This window comes from Acipenser ruthenus, chromosome 2, assembly GCF_902713425.1.
Source record: "Acipenser ruthenus chromosome 2, fAciRut3.2 maternal haplotype, whole genome shotgun sequence".
NCBI lineage: Eukaryota > Metazoa > Chordata > Actinopteri > Acipenseriformes > Acipenseridae > Acipenser > Acipenser ruthenus.
Window position 1 is genome coordinate 12,747,626 of NC_081190.1, and position 15,712 is coordinate 12,763,337.

At 37.5% G+C, this 15,712-nt stretch overlaps 1 protein-coding gene across 1 annotated transcript in view; it reads right to left on the minus strand.

The window, feature by feature from the left end:
* LOC117403813 (cilia- and flagella-associated protein 299) overlaps positions 1-15,712 on the minus strand; it is a 156,034-nt gene that overhangs the window by 76,429 nt on the left and 63,893 nt on the right. The window contains exon 3 of the mRNA XM_058989722.1: positions 10,616-10,706. Coding sequence (XP_058845705.1) covers positions 10,616-10,706 — 91 coding nt within the window. The remainder of the gene's footprint in view (positions 1-10,615; positions 10,707-15,712) is intronic.

A 15,712-nucleotide genomic window follows, 5' to 3' on the forward strand; every position in this document is an offset into this window, starting at 1 on the left:
ACAGATAGCCTTTATGGAAATAACACAGGTAAAACAATGGTGACTCAACCTCTGAGTATGTGAGTATGTAATTGTTCTAACAATATGTCCCCCCCCCCCATTTTATTATGCACATGGGCCCTTTTAATCAACTAGCAATAAACACAGCCACTTTCCTGATCCAGGTTTGTGAACACATAAAAGGCAGCTTGCCAATGTGTTTCACAAAAAATAACTGAAGACATGTTGTTTTTCTAGGTTTTATATCTTACAAAAAGTTGTTAATTGACGTTTTAGTGTTTAGTCTGTTTCATGAGGATCAGGCAGATATAACTTTCAAAGGGAAATAATGTTGGAATTACGAAAAAGAACCAAAACAGCCAAGCACAATTTGGGTGAAATGCTTTCTCTTAAACACAAGCACGGACATTGCAGTCTAAAAAAGGCCAAATTAGACAATGCCACAGGCTATCACTAAACTATAAACTAAAGTATTTTATCAGTCCGAGATTAAAAAATGAGTTGCTGTACAGGTAAAGGAACACGAGAGCTGCGCGGTTTTAAAAGTTAGTACATTACCATGTCTTGCTTCCATCAGTTCTAATAAGTTTCTGAGTGAGATCTTGCTCTGATATGCATGGTCCCAGTGTGCTTTAAACATGCAGTGTGTGAATCAATGTTTGCAAATGATCTGATTTGATTGTTTAATAATTGCTAATTACCTAGTCAAGGTTGAGTGTAAACTGACATCTTGTGGTTGTAGAACTAAATTACATATGAGCAGTTCAAATTCTCTGTGAATTCCTCCAGGCCCTATTTATAACAGATGTTTATAATGTTACCTTGATGCCGATCATCCTTCTTGCCAAGAGGACTTTCTGGTAAATGGTTTTGAGGAAAAGAAATGCTCTTTTGTTTACTACCAAAAGTTAACTATCCTGACGACATTTTTATAGTCCAAAATGTGTTGATCAGTTTAATAGCGTAATGCATGGAACATAAAACACAAAGCTGCTTTGACACCCATGACCAGCTGGAATATCACAAGTTCTAGTAACATTATAGACAACTGAACTTCTGACACATGATACACAACAACACAGCACCTACTGTACAATTTAGAAGTGCATTTACAACAACAGACACCATGAAGGATCCTGTGCAGGTGTGACCTGGATTTGGTTAACTTTTTACTTAGTGTAAATAATGTGAAAGCTGCCCAGGTGCACCTATTGTTTGTGCGTGATTTTTGGCAGTTACACAGCTTTTCAAACAGGATTGTGGAAGAAAAGAATAGAGTATGCTGCCCAGCCAGCTTTGTAAATTGACAAAAGCTGATGAAACAATAATGTAACTTAGGTAACTATGAACACTTATTTATGTAGCCTACAGGCTGGGATGTTCACAAAACACAGCTAGTCAACTAGATATTATTTAGCATCCAATTATGAAGGCATGTGCCCTCTGCCCTTGCTTAAGTTCCCAATGTGCATGAGGCATCCATTGTTTTTGCCCTCAGGGATGACAACAGGAAGATTATTTAACTCTGCACAAAGGGAAGAGTGGGTGTTCATTAAAATCAATGGGTGCCTTACTCTTTGTAATCTTTTGTACAATTACAGAAAGATGGAGTGATGAGAACACATATTACTGACAGGTGTAATTTCACCCTCACTTGAAAGGCCCAAACCTAAAAGGCAGTAAAAGCTTTTGTCTGATGAATGAGGGGAATGGACATGTATTATATCAAACACCAGTTAGTTGGAAATTTTTATAGTTTTTTATAACAGGGTCAGGGACAGTAAAGATTCCGCTCTGATATAAGTTTATGTATATTTTGTCTTCTGAAGGCTGCTTGTGAGTTTTGACCCCCAAACTGTCAGGCTTTTTGGGAATGATGCAGTCTGTAACAAAGCTAGATTCCTCTGATCTCCAGTTATCATTGCAAAGAATTCAGCTAAATTCCCCCATTCATTAAAAATGTACAGTGAAAGTCCTAAATATAGAGATTCATATCACAAGATGTTTTAATGAAGCCATTGCTAGAAGAAATAAATCCAACAGACAAATTACTTTGTAACAGCTATTAGTGGAAGCATGCAGTACACTGGGACGTTTTAATTGCACAATTTAGACTGCTTAGGTCCTGGATACTGAAGCCATCTGAGAATGAGCCCTCAAAACGAGGTTTGTCTGAATTAAAGGAATGGTAATTAATGCACCAATCCTTTTTCTTACCTGTTAAGGGAAATGATCACTCCCACCTCTTTGTGCTGTAGATATTTGGATTCTTTGCTTCTGTTTTTTCTGTATATGTAGAATTCATTAAACACAGCCCAACAGGAAGTGATTAAGTACCAGAGAGCAGCAACTTTTAATATACTCTGTTGTCTTTAAAAAAGAAAAACAGTATATTTGCATTTAATTACAACAATTACTGTTTCTAGTTGTAATATATTCTGAATACTTGTTACATGGTAATCATTCCTTTATAAAAATACAGGTATGGTCACCTTTTATCTTAACTGCTTACAGTATTTACATTTTTAACAGCAGTCGACCATGATTCAAATAAGTAGCAAGCAGGCTTTCAAAACATAACTTTTTACACAACTATGTAAACATCCGTTTATTCCCTAGATAATGTTTACATTCTTTTCACTAAGATGAATCAAATACACTTTTTCTTTTTTTTATAAAATAAATATTTTTAAAAGAATCATCATCTCTTCAGTACATGCATGACAAACAAAAGTAGGGTTCAAAAAGCCTAATGTGTGTCCATGCCCAAACAGGCACTCCTGAGCACTGAATGCAAGTGTTCACTGTGTGGTTGAGAGTCATGTGTTTCAACAGCCCATCATGACAGCTCAAAGAAAGTCCTGTACAGTATCCACTGGGTGGTCTGATTGCTGAACCTTGTCAAAGATTAACTTCTCAAATGTGACCCATTTCAAGAAAAAACAGGTACTGGAATACAAGTTCCAACCTTCCATTTCTTGGTGCAAATGAAGGTTTTGTTAAAGGCAGGGTACTTTAATATTACTGCAGCCTAATATTATATAATTATATAATATAATATTATATATATAACTTCAAAGGCCAGTCCTTATCTATTTAAACATCTTGTTTAGGCATTCTTAATTACACATTTAATAATGATGCTTAACCCCCCCCAACTCCCCCCCAAAAAAGACAAAACAGGATATTTAGTCTTACAGTATCAAACATGCTATTGTGCTAGGTGGTCTGTATCTTTACAATACTGGTATATTGTAGAACCATCCTAGTTATATTTGCAGTCCCCTTGTAAATCAGTATTGTTCTGTTTTCCCATGCTTAAACTGTGTATTTACCACAGTTTACCATGTTTGTTTTTTTAATATGCTACATCATACCTCTGGGCATTACAATGCTTAGCTATGCCTTTATCGTGGTAAACATTTATAAAGGTAATTTTATGGAAATTAATAATGGATGGGTGTGTAGAAGTTTTATTAAAAATAATGGCAATTATCCATAGAATTTTCCACATTTCCATTGCATTCCTTTGCATTATGGCCTTCTAGGCTGCTTTAAAATAATGCTGAAGAAAATTGAATGATCTTAATTCTTGACCCTTGCATGTTTAAATAAAAGGCTCACTATGTTAAAGCAATACAAGCAATACAAACTTGCTGGCTATAGATGTCATGCTACCTGATGAATTAAACACAATAGCCTATCGGTTTTAGCCAGGCACGCTGCAGCTACTTTTGAATACAAGTTGGCATTATTTTAAGCAGTATTAAGGGAATTTAAATTCTGTTTTTTAAACATGTATGAAAGGATTGCTCCTGTAGCCCTGCAGTATGTAGAGCATCACTATCAGTGTATTGAAGCAAAGAGAACAGGCATCTTAGAGACTGCACAGTATGTACCAGGCAGAAACTGCAGGGAGAGTTACAGCAGGGCTCTCAAACAAGCTGTTTTACGGCTGATAAACAAAACCCTTTGCTTCTGACCTGGATAGTTAGTTAGACACTTCTTTGTGCATGGAAAAGTAATTTCACCATCTCTCCAAGTTTATCTTTTATACCTACTCTATATTTTACTCTATAAAAATGCAAATGTCAAGATTAAAAACCTCACCTACTGTATGGCTAGCAGTTTCAGCGTGTGTGTGTGTGTGTGTGTGTGTGTGTGTGTGTGTGTGTGTGTGTGTGATTATTTCCATTACAATAAACAGGTTGGAATGGAATGTCCTTAATTTCCACATGCAAAACAATACATTCTTTGGCCAAGGACTTGTCAAGAGCTATGGTGCCCATGTGTATTCATTAGCAGAGTTGGCCTTGTTTAAGCACAATGGTAATGTTTCCTTCTTCAGATCCATACATTTACAGAATAAAAACAGCCATCTGTCTGCCGAATGTTAACAAACACAATGACTTTCAGTGTGAATTATTAGCTCTAAAAAAAAGCAGGAGGGAAAGGAGCAGGAGACTGTGAAGGAAAAGCTTTTAATAGTTTTGAATTAAATAAACAGTTACTCTGTCAACAAGTTGTCTCATTTGCAGAAATTAACAAATGGGTTGATAAGAAAGGCTTTAGTGGAATAGAGTGTCATGTCCCGGGTACAGCTATGGCCAAAAGTTTTGCATCACCTAGAATTTTAGGCTTGAGACATAATTATATTAAAACAAACAAACAATTTCCATTACATGAGAGTAGGTGTTAAAACTTCATGCTGATATTGGACTCAGCTCTCGCCAAGATAAGCACCAACTAAGACATAGCTTCTTTTACTACAAATTAATGTGATCCATCTGCGTTTCCTTCCATCTGATGATGTAGATATCCTTCTGCCTGAAGTGTAATGCTGGCTGCAGGGATCAGCCTATTTTGCCTCCCTGGCGCATCAGCAGACACAATGGCTGCAATGCTGGCTCCAGGGATCAGCCACAGTATGTCCTCCCCAGAGCATCAGCATGACAGCCGTCTGGACTGAGCTGAATAGGGTACTTCTCTGGGGTCTTCAAGTGGACACCTTTCATCCTTGGTGTTTCGTCGACTAGCCCACGACACCTTAAGAGGGCTCGCAGTGATTCTGGCATTCCAGTATCACCCCCCTCTGTCCCCTACTCAGCTAAGCCCAGCTTACTTACCTTCCTTCACATCAATGTTTTTTTTTTATTTCTACTGTGCTTGAGGTCCCCAACCAGAATCTTTTCATCTCAACCAGAGCCAGTTACTGCTCCTCTCTGCTGCTTCAGATAAGCACAGTATTCTTCAACACCAACAATGTTTTCTGAAATAGTGAGACTATCACCACTCACCTCTACCCACTCTCTTTCTACTGAGGAGTTAGCTGACAGCTTTAACCAGCTTTTAACAAGTGCTTTTGATGTTGTGGCCCCAGGTAAAACTCGAACCGTTCCTTCTCAAAAAACACTGCTCCTTGGGTTAATAGTGCCTTATTCATAATGAAAAGGGAATGTCGCAAATCTGAACGGAGATGGAGGGCTGCTAAGTTGCATATTTACCATGATAGTTGGAAAAAACATCTGTTAAAATACAATGAAACTTTGAGGACAGCCAGATGTTGCTACTTCTCAAATCTCATTGACGTTAATAAAAATAATCCCAGAGTACTCTTCTCAACAACTGACAGATTAATAACTCCATCACCAGTTGCACTTCCCTATACTGAAGTTTCTCCTGCAAGGTGTGAGGACTTCCTTAAGTCTTTTCAGAACAACATTATTAATATTAGGGACCTAATTCCTCAAGATGGTTCTTATTTAAATTTGCCCCTTAGACTTACTGGCTCTGTTTTGGACTCATTCTCTGTGATTACTCCAAATGATTTGAATACATTAGTAGTGCAGATGAAATCCTCAACCTGTTCATTGGATCCAATTCCTACTCGACTCCTTAAAGATGTATTTAGTTTTTTGTGTAATGATATTTTTATTATAATAAATAGACCTTTGTCAACAGGAATAGTGTCTGCTGCCTTCAAAACGTTTTGGTTAAACCATTACTTAAAAAATCTAACTTAGGCTGGGACAAAATTAAAACTTTGACAACCCGCTAATCGTACTTAACAAAACTGTATTTAATAGCATTTTCTTTTTATGAGTAGAAGAAATAAGATACTTACAAAAAAAAAGAAAAAGCTATTAAATACAGTTTTGTTAAGTGCGATTAGCGTGTTGTCAAAGTTTTGATTTGGTCCGGGCCTTAGATTCTACTGACTTGAAGAATTTTAGACCCATTTCTAATTTGCCTTTCTTAGCTAAAGTTCTTGAAAAAGTAGTAGTCAAACAACTTAACATATACTGAATCTGGACAATAGCAATGTCCTTGAAAGATTTCAGGCAGGGTTTCGATCTGCTCATAGTACAGAGACTGCCCTTGACAGAGTGGTAAATGACTTACTGATGAGTGCTGACTCTAACTCCATATCCATTCTAGTTCTTTTAGACCTCAGTGCTGCATTTGATACTGTCGATCATGCTGTTTTGATTGATCATCTGAAAGGCTGGGTTGGTCTGATTGGAACTGTTCTCAACTGGTTTAAGTCATATCTAACTAATAGACAGTACTTTGTTTCTTTAGGGGTGGCTGGGCATTAGCCTTTACTACAAAGTTACATTAGCCTTTACTACACAGCACAAACACTCACCCAAAAACTCCTTCTCCCAAACAAAGGAGTTTCTCCCCTTTTTATACCATGTGGCTGGAGCCTAATTCTCATCAATCATTCAATTAGCTCCAGCCACATTATCACATGTATTTTGGCAGGGATAGGAAATTAACCCCATCCCTGCCACCCACCACCAAAACACCACAAAACAATATTATTTACAGGCAGGGTTGCCACACAGGGTTATCCAACATTACTTGTGGTGTCCCCCAGGGCTCTATTCTTGGTCCAATATTATTTTCTTTGAATATGCTGCAGTGTGGAGTAGTGGTTAGGGCTCTGGACTCCAGACCGGAGGATCATGGGTTCAATCCCCAGTGGGGGACACTGCTGTTGTACCCTTGAGCAAGGTACTTTACCGAAAATTGCTCCAGTAAAAACCCAACTGTATAAATGGGTAATTGTATGTAAAAAATAATGTGTAAAAAAATAATGTGATATCTTGTAACAATTGTAAGTCGCCCTGGATAAGGGCGTCTGCTAAGAAATAAATAATAATAATAATATGCTGCCATTGGGGGAACTCATTTGTAAACATAGTATAAGCTTTCACTGTTATGCCGATGATACGCAACTTTATATTTCTGTAAAACCTGGTGACTTAAAAAATGATTTGGGCAACCTGACCTCTAATATAAAATCTGATTTAAGAAACTTGGGGGTTTTATTTGATTCTGGTTTGAGTTTTGAGGCACATATTAGAAAAATTATACAAGTGTCTTTTTATCACCTATGTAACATTGCTAAAACGAGGTATTTTCTTTCATTGGCTGATGCTGAGAAACTAATTAATGCGTTCGTTTCAGTAAGACTTGATTATTGCAAAGCTTTATTTGCTGGACTTCCACATCACATCTTATCACGTTTACAGCTTGTTCAAAATGCAGCAGCTAGGGTTCTGACTAGAACAAAAAACCGGGCTCATATAACTCCTGTGCTGGCCTCACTGCACTGGCTTCCAATACATTTTAGAATTGATTTTAAAATCTTACTATTAACATATAAAGCACTAAATGGCTTAGCACCAGAGTACCTAAGAGAGATTCTGTCCCCATATAAACCTCTGCGCACTTTAAGGTCGGCTAACGCTGGACTTTTGTGCCTCTCAATGGTAAAATTGAAAAGGAGAGGAGAAAGTGCGTTTTGTTTTAATGCTCCCAAGCTGTGGAACTCTTTGCCTTCCTCTTTTAGTGATGCTGCTTCAGTCAGGATTTTTAAATCAAGATTAAAGACTCATTTTTATAGATCAGCTTTTCTAACCTAATCTAGATATAAAGTTGCTGTTATCTATTTTTATCTGCTAACTCTGTATTTTATTTGTCATTCTTATTTACTTTTATTTTTTTTTGTTTTTACTTATTTCCTGTGGGTTTTTTTTAATCTCCTATCTAGATATTTGCTATGTATTGTTATTATTAATATCATTGTATTTTGTTAATTGTGTGATTATACTGTTCTGTCTTGTTTCTTGATCATGATACATACTGTCTGTAAAACGCTTTGAGATACGCCGGTATGAAAGGCGCTATATAAATTAAATAAATAAACACAAAAAATAAATGTTAGATTTCAAAATGTTACATTTAAAAATTGTTGTCAGTTTTTCGTTAAGTATATGGAATACTACAAAGCGGTATGTAATTCAATATGTTAACGTAACATTATTAAGCAGGTTTCATTCGACTTTATGAAGAAAAATTAGTTAATTCTATAGGGTGTTGCAAAACGTTTGGCCATAGCTGTACAGTTGATAGATAATTTCCTTCATCCTGCACACTGAGTATTTTATACAAGATTTAAGGGGCAAGGACACTAATACAGACTATGCATAGTACACACTTTTATGCCAATGTTTACATAGTAGTGACTAGTTTGTAAGTGTTTCATTTTGATAAATTTAGCAGTGTGTTAACATATGTAGTACTTTTTAATGTTAAAAAATACAACCAACTACAACATTTATTTTTTAAATTGCTAAGCAAATAAACAACCCATAACCAAAATATGGACAGTATATTTTTTAAGATGCCAATACATTGATACATGTTTGGCTGGAATACATTTGAAGAAAATAAACATACCTTGGTTCAAGCTTGTCAAACTGTATTAAGTTTGCCTACGTTACTCACACAGTTTCCTAAAGCAGGGGTATTAAGTGGTTTAATGTGGGTTCAATTTTACAAAAAAGGAGAGTGGGAGTGAGAGAGAAGGAAAATAAACATTTTCCAGCACACTTTTTCATCAGAGGAAGCACTTCATTGGAAAAAAAGAGAAAGGGGGAAAAGATCATGTCAGCATAATATTGTTGGTGATATACAACACTATATTTTGTTCCACAGATTTTTTTTTTAAACACAGGAAGAGGTATATTAGACACTGCCTGATTCACAGCTTTTTCTGAGTCAGCTACAGTGGTTTCTTTGAATACCTGTGAAAGGAACAAGCTGTTACCGGCGCTTTTATACCAGCTTCAATTACGCAAGTTTAAAAAGCCAGAACGGCTTATGCATGAGACTGTTTACACTGTCAACATTCAATGGGAAAATGTGTGTCTGTAGGTTCTGCTATACTCCTTCACTGCACTTTATTTGATCTTATAATTACAAATCCCAAAGGTGCAGGTAAAGGAAGGTCATATTTTACTTCTTGCTTGCTATTCCTGCAAGTCCAGAAGGGATCCTATTCCTTTTCCCTTTCAGAAGCACAGAGTACCACCTAGAAGCATTTCTGTGTTTATTTTAATGTTTAGAATTGTTAAAATGGCACCAATTCAACAGTGATAATGCTTTATAAATATTGTCGTTGTGTTGTAAGAAATTAACCACAGTTTGCCTTGATTTCCCATCAGAGATCTAGATAAAATAAACCTACACATTATACATTCTTTCAGAATAAACCTATTTCTAAAAACAACCCTCACAGGGAACCTGAGGGCACTCTTTTGAGGATCATCCATATGATGGAAAAAATAAATAGTTCACACCTTCCATTTATTATGTGTCCCTCTCATCTGGTATTGAAACTTATTATTTAGAAAATGTTGTAACACTTTAAAGTAAATACATAGTAAATACAAATACACACAGCTACAGCACATACTTCACATGAAAAGACACTTATTTATAATGTATTGCCAGACAGGAGTAAAGATACTGGTATACTACATTCAACAACTTTGACAGGAGGCCAGTCATCCAAATGTAGAGATTATAAAAAGAACAGTTGACATTATCATTAGTGTTCTTTCTTCAGCTTACCAATGGCTCTAATCTCTTTTAAAACACGGATTTAGACCATGAAAACTCTCTCTTTTAAAGCCAATTAAATGATTCCACAAATCTAACTTTCACCTCCATTTGCAAGGTATGGTAGGTCACACATTGGTAGTTTTTAAAGAAGCACATGTTATATAGTAAACAACGTATTAACATTTTTCAATCTAAAAAAAATGAAATTCACTCCCCAGGTTAAAACACGAAAGAATGACATGCAAACCAAGATATTTCTTTGGCTGGAGAGTGGAGACATTAACAATGAAAACACGTGTTTTCAATAAGATGTGTTTCTTTTAAAATGAATACCAGTAAAATGAAATGAATGTACTGATCCTGTATTGAAGTAGCATTAGAAAACATGCTCCCTGTTTTTAACTGATCTGCTTGATATTGGGAAAAACTGAATAAATCCAATAAAAAGATGAGCATTCAAACTCCAAAATAGTGATGCTGTTTGAGCACTGTCACCATGGTTACCAAGGATCTTGCCACACCACTCTAAGATAATGATACAAAAACTGTTGAGAGCATACAAAGATATTGACTGAAAATGTAACATTGTAATTGTAATAATTACCATTACATATTGTTATTGCTCAAATTTCTTTGGGGATTCCCTTTACGTAACCAATAAAATGCAGCAAGAGGCAGCTTCTAATAATGTACTCACAGTCATTTTCCCACTGCGGTTGGCTTCCTCTCGCTGTGCCAGGGCTTTCAGGAAGTTATCTTTGAGTTCTTTTCCTGCACTTGCCAGTGTCCTGGAAAAGACAACATTAAAATGATTTGAAGATTTGTCATAAAATATTTTAGAATCACCCTTAGCAGCACAATGTTTTCCTTGTGTTACCACTGGTTTGCTATTATTATTATTATTATTATTATTATTATTATTATTATTATTATTATTATTATTATTATTATTATTATTATTATTCAGTGGAACTGACTGTGTTTCATTATATTATTATTAAATGTAGAAAACTGTTATTCTTTTCTTTTTCTTTGGGCCTCAGTAAAAGTCAGTGTCAAAACCAGTCTACTGGAATGTTGGCTCAAAACAGGACATTTTCTCACCATTGCCAATGCATGGTGTTAAGCGGTACTGTTGTTGCACTGATCTGCAGAAAACAGACAAACTGTTGTTGCTGCTGAGTCATTGGGATCCCTTAAGAACCGACTATACAAGGTTCTAGAATATATCAGCTACTAGGAGCCGGGTGAGTCGAAGAGACTCCTTTTGTTTGAAACTCTGATATGGTTTTAAATGTACTTAGGTGCTATGTAAACAGATCATCATTTAAACACAAGCTGTTAAATATACTGTGTATATACACTGCTGTGAAAAAGTCTAAGACACATTCAGGAGTTACAATGTATATCAATGTTGTGAGCATCCTGGCCTCCACTGGTGTTTTCTGCTTTTGTGCAGCTTTGACTGTTGTTGATGCTGCTTGGTTTGGGTGGGGGGAGGCAAGGCTTGTCGTTTAGCGGTCTTTGGTTCGCGTTGATCAGGGTCTTCAAGAACTTGTGATCATGGCAACTCAGGGTTAACTGTGCATGGGCAGCTGGTGTGAGGTATTGTGGTGGCTAGTCCATCACATTTACCCAGGGGGAGAGCGAAGCATCCACAAAAAACAAAACAAAAGTAAAACATTTATATATATATATATATATAGAGAGAGAGAGAGAGAGGAGAGAGAGAGAGAGAGAGAGAGAGAGAGAGGGAGAGAGAGAAGAGAGAGAGAGAGAGAGAGAGAGAGAGAGAGAGAGAGAGAGAGGGAGAGAGAGAGAGAGAGAGAGGGAGAGAGAGAAAGGCCATTAAAAATCCTTTAAATTGATGTAAGGCACGGCAGGGTCAGATAAACAATGCGCGATTGAGACGCGAAAAATGCAAAGCGTAGAAACATGCAAACATACAGGCTAACTTCAATATAACGAACCCTTCTTATAACGAACACCCATTTTTAACAATCCCAACAGCAAGAACTGATTTTTTCAATGCAAATTAGCCCTATTAGAAAGACAAGGTACAGGATCGACCCAGATACAACGATCTCAGTACTGACTGACACTGAACTTTCAGTGAAAACAAAGACAATGGTTGACTAATTCAAAGATAACACTAATTCAAAGATGACCTATTGTAGTACGAATCATGCATGACGAATGCAAGCGTTGCTTGTCAGTCATCTTCACACAAACTGCAACCAGACAACAGGCGTGAGGAGAAATCTACGCTGGATAGATTTTTCAAGGGAAAGGACATGTAATTACTGTATTCAGCATGTAAGTGTACATTCTATCCTTTTTCATTTCTTTACTGTTTTCTTTTAAACATACCACAGGGGGAAATTAGTGTTGGTGTAATTTATATGTGGAAACGGGTTTGTTTTGTGTGCTTTTTGGAATTGTTATGTTTGATCAAATGATTGTTTACAGACGGGCGCTCGATTGAGACTTGCTGCCTGCCTGTCTTGTATGTGTCCTCTGTGCGTTACCATTGTTGGTAGCGTCACATGACCTGTTTGTTTACGTTCTGTTTTGTGTTTAATAAATCCTGCGCGCCTGTGCCGGCGTTTCAGCTCCAACTGCTCTGTCTTGCAATGCGGTTACCCACACATGTGACATGAGTATCTTGTCAAAATACCATTTAAATGTTGATCAATGTGAAGGAATCTTCATAAAAGTACTATATAGTGATGTTCAATTCAAATTTGCCATTTTGTCATTATTCTGATACAGAAAAATGCCAAACCCTGTTATAGTGAACACCCTGATATAACGAACATTTCTCCAGGTCCCAGGGGGGTTCGTTATAGTGAAGTTGGCCTGTGTGTGTATATATATACAGACGTGCTCAAATTTGTTGGTACCCTTACAGCTCATTGAAATAATGCTTCATTCCTCCTGAAAAGTGATTAAACTAAAAGCTATTTTATCATGTATACTTGCATGCCTTTGGTATGTCATAGAATAAAGCAAAGAAGCTGTGAAAAGAGATGAATTATTGCTTATTCTACAAAGATATTCTAAAATGGCCTGGACACATTTGTTGGTACCCCTTAGAAAAGATAATACAGTGCCTTGCGAAAGTATTCGGCCCCCTTGAACTTTGCGACCTTTTGCCACATTTCAGGCTTCAAACATAAAGATATGAAACTGTAATTTTTTGTGAAGAATCAACAACAAGTGGGACACAATCATGAAGTGGAACGAAATTTATTGGATATTTCAAACTTTTTTAACAAATAAAAAACTGAAAAATTGGGCGTGCAAAATTATTCAGCCCCTTTACTTTCAGTGCAGCAAACTCTCTCCAGAAGTTCAGTGAGGATCTCTGAATGATCCAATGTTGACCTAAATGACTAATGATGATAAATAGAATCCACCTGTGTGTAATCAAGTCTCCGTATAAATGCACCTGCACTGTGATAGTCTCAGAGGTCCGTTTAAAGCGCAGAGAGCATCATGAAGAACAAGGAACACACCAGGCAGGTCCGAGATACTGTTGTGGAGAAGTTTAAAGCCGGATTTGGATACAAAAAGATTTCCCAAGCTTTAAACATCCCAAGGAGCACTGTGCAAGCGATAATATTGAAATGGAAGGAGTATCAGACCACTGCAAATCTACCAAGACCTGGCCGTCCCTCTAAACTTTCAGCTCATACAAGGAGAAGACTGATCAGAGATGCAGCCAAGAGGCCCATGATCACTCTGGATGAACTGCAGAGATCTACAGCTGAGGTGGGAGACTCTGTCCATAGGACAACAATCAGTCGTATACTGCACAAATCTGGCCTTTATGGAAGAGTGGCAAGAAGAAAGCCATTTCTTAAAGATATCCATAAAAAGTGTCGTTTACAGTTTGCCACAAGCCACCTGGGAGACACACCAAACATGTGGAAGAAGGTGCTCTGGTCAGATGAAAGCAAAATCGAACTTTTTGGCAACAATGCAAAACATTATGTTTGGCGTAAAAGCAACACAGCTCATCACCCTGAACACACCATCCCCACTGTCAAACATGGTGGTGGCAGCATCATGGTTTGGGCCTGCTTTTCTTCAGCAGGGACAGGGAAGATGGTTAAAATTGATGGGAAGATGGATGGAGCCAAATACAGGACCATTCTGGAAGAAAACCTGATGGAGTCTGCAAAAGACCTGAGACTGGGACAGAGATTTGTCTTCCAACAAGACAATGATCCAAAACATAAAGCAAAATCTACAATGGAATGGTTTACAAATAAACATACCCAGGTGTTAGAATGGCCAAGTCAAAGTCCAGACCTGAATCCAATCGAGAATCTGTGGAAAGAACTGAAAACTGCTGTTCACAAATGCTCTCCATCCAACCTCACTGAGCTCGAGCTGTTTTGCAAGGAGGAATGGGCAACAATTTCAGTCTCTCGATGTGCAAAACTGATAGAGACATACCCCAAGCGACTTACAGCTGTAATCGCAGCAAAAGGTGGCGCTACAAAGTATTAACTTAAGGGGGCTGAATAATTTTGCACGCCCAATTTTTCAGTTTTTTATTTGTTAAAAAAGTTTGAAATATCCAATAAATTTCGTTCCACTTCATGATTGTGTCCCACTTGTTGTTGATTCTTCACAAAAAATTACAGTTTCATATCTTTATGTTTGAAGCCTGAAATGTGGCAAAAGGTCGCAAAGTACAAGGGGGCCGAATACTTTCGCAAGGCACTGTAAATAATTGGATTATAGTGATATTTTTTAACTAATTAGTTTCTTTAATTAGTATCACACATGTCTCCAATCTTGTAATCTGTCATTCAGCCTATTTAAATGGAGAAAAGTAGTCACTGTGCTGTTTGGTATCATTGTGTGCACCACACTGAACATGGACCAGAGAAAGCAAAGGAGAGAGTTGTCTGAGGAGATCAGAAAGAAAATAATAGACAAGCATGGTAAAGGTAAAGGCTACAAGACCATCTCCAAGCAGCTTGATGTTCCTGTGACAACAGTTGCAAATATTATTAAGAAGTTTAAGGTCCATGGAACTGTAGCCAACCTCCCTGGGCGCGGTCGCAAGAGGAAAATCGACCCCAGATTGAACAGAAGGATAGTGCGAATGGTAGAAAAAGAACCAAGGATAACTGCCAAAGAGATACAAGCTGAACTCCAAGGTGAAGGTACGTCAGTTTCTGATCGCACCATCCGTCGCTTTTTGAGTGAAAGTGGGCTCCTTGGAAGAAGACCCAGGAGGACTCCACTTTTGACAGAAAAACACTGGAGAAAGACTGGAAAAAGACTGGAATTTGCTAAAATGCATATTGACAAGCCACAATGCTTCTGGGAGAATGTCCTTTGGACAGATGAGTCAAACTGGAGCTTTTTGGCAAGTCACATCAGCTCTATGTTCACAGACGAAAAAATGAAGCTTCCAAAGAAAAGAACACCATACCTACAGTGAAACATGGAGGAGGCTCGGTAATGTTTTGGGGCTAATTTGCTGCGCCTGACACAGGGTGCCTTGAATCTGTGCAGGGCACAATTAAATCTCAAGACTCAAGGCATTCTGGAGTGAAACGTACTGCCCAGTGTCAGAAAGCTCTGTCTCAGTCGCAGGTCATGGGTCCTCCAACAGGATAATGACCCAAAACACGCAGCTAAAAGCACCCAAGAATGGATAAGAACAAAACATTGGACTATTCTGAAGTGGCCTTCTATGAGTCCTGATCTGAATCTTATCGAACATCTATGGAAAGAGCTGAAACTTGCAGTCTGGAGAAGGCACCCATCA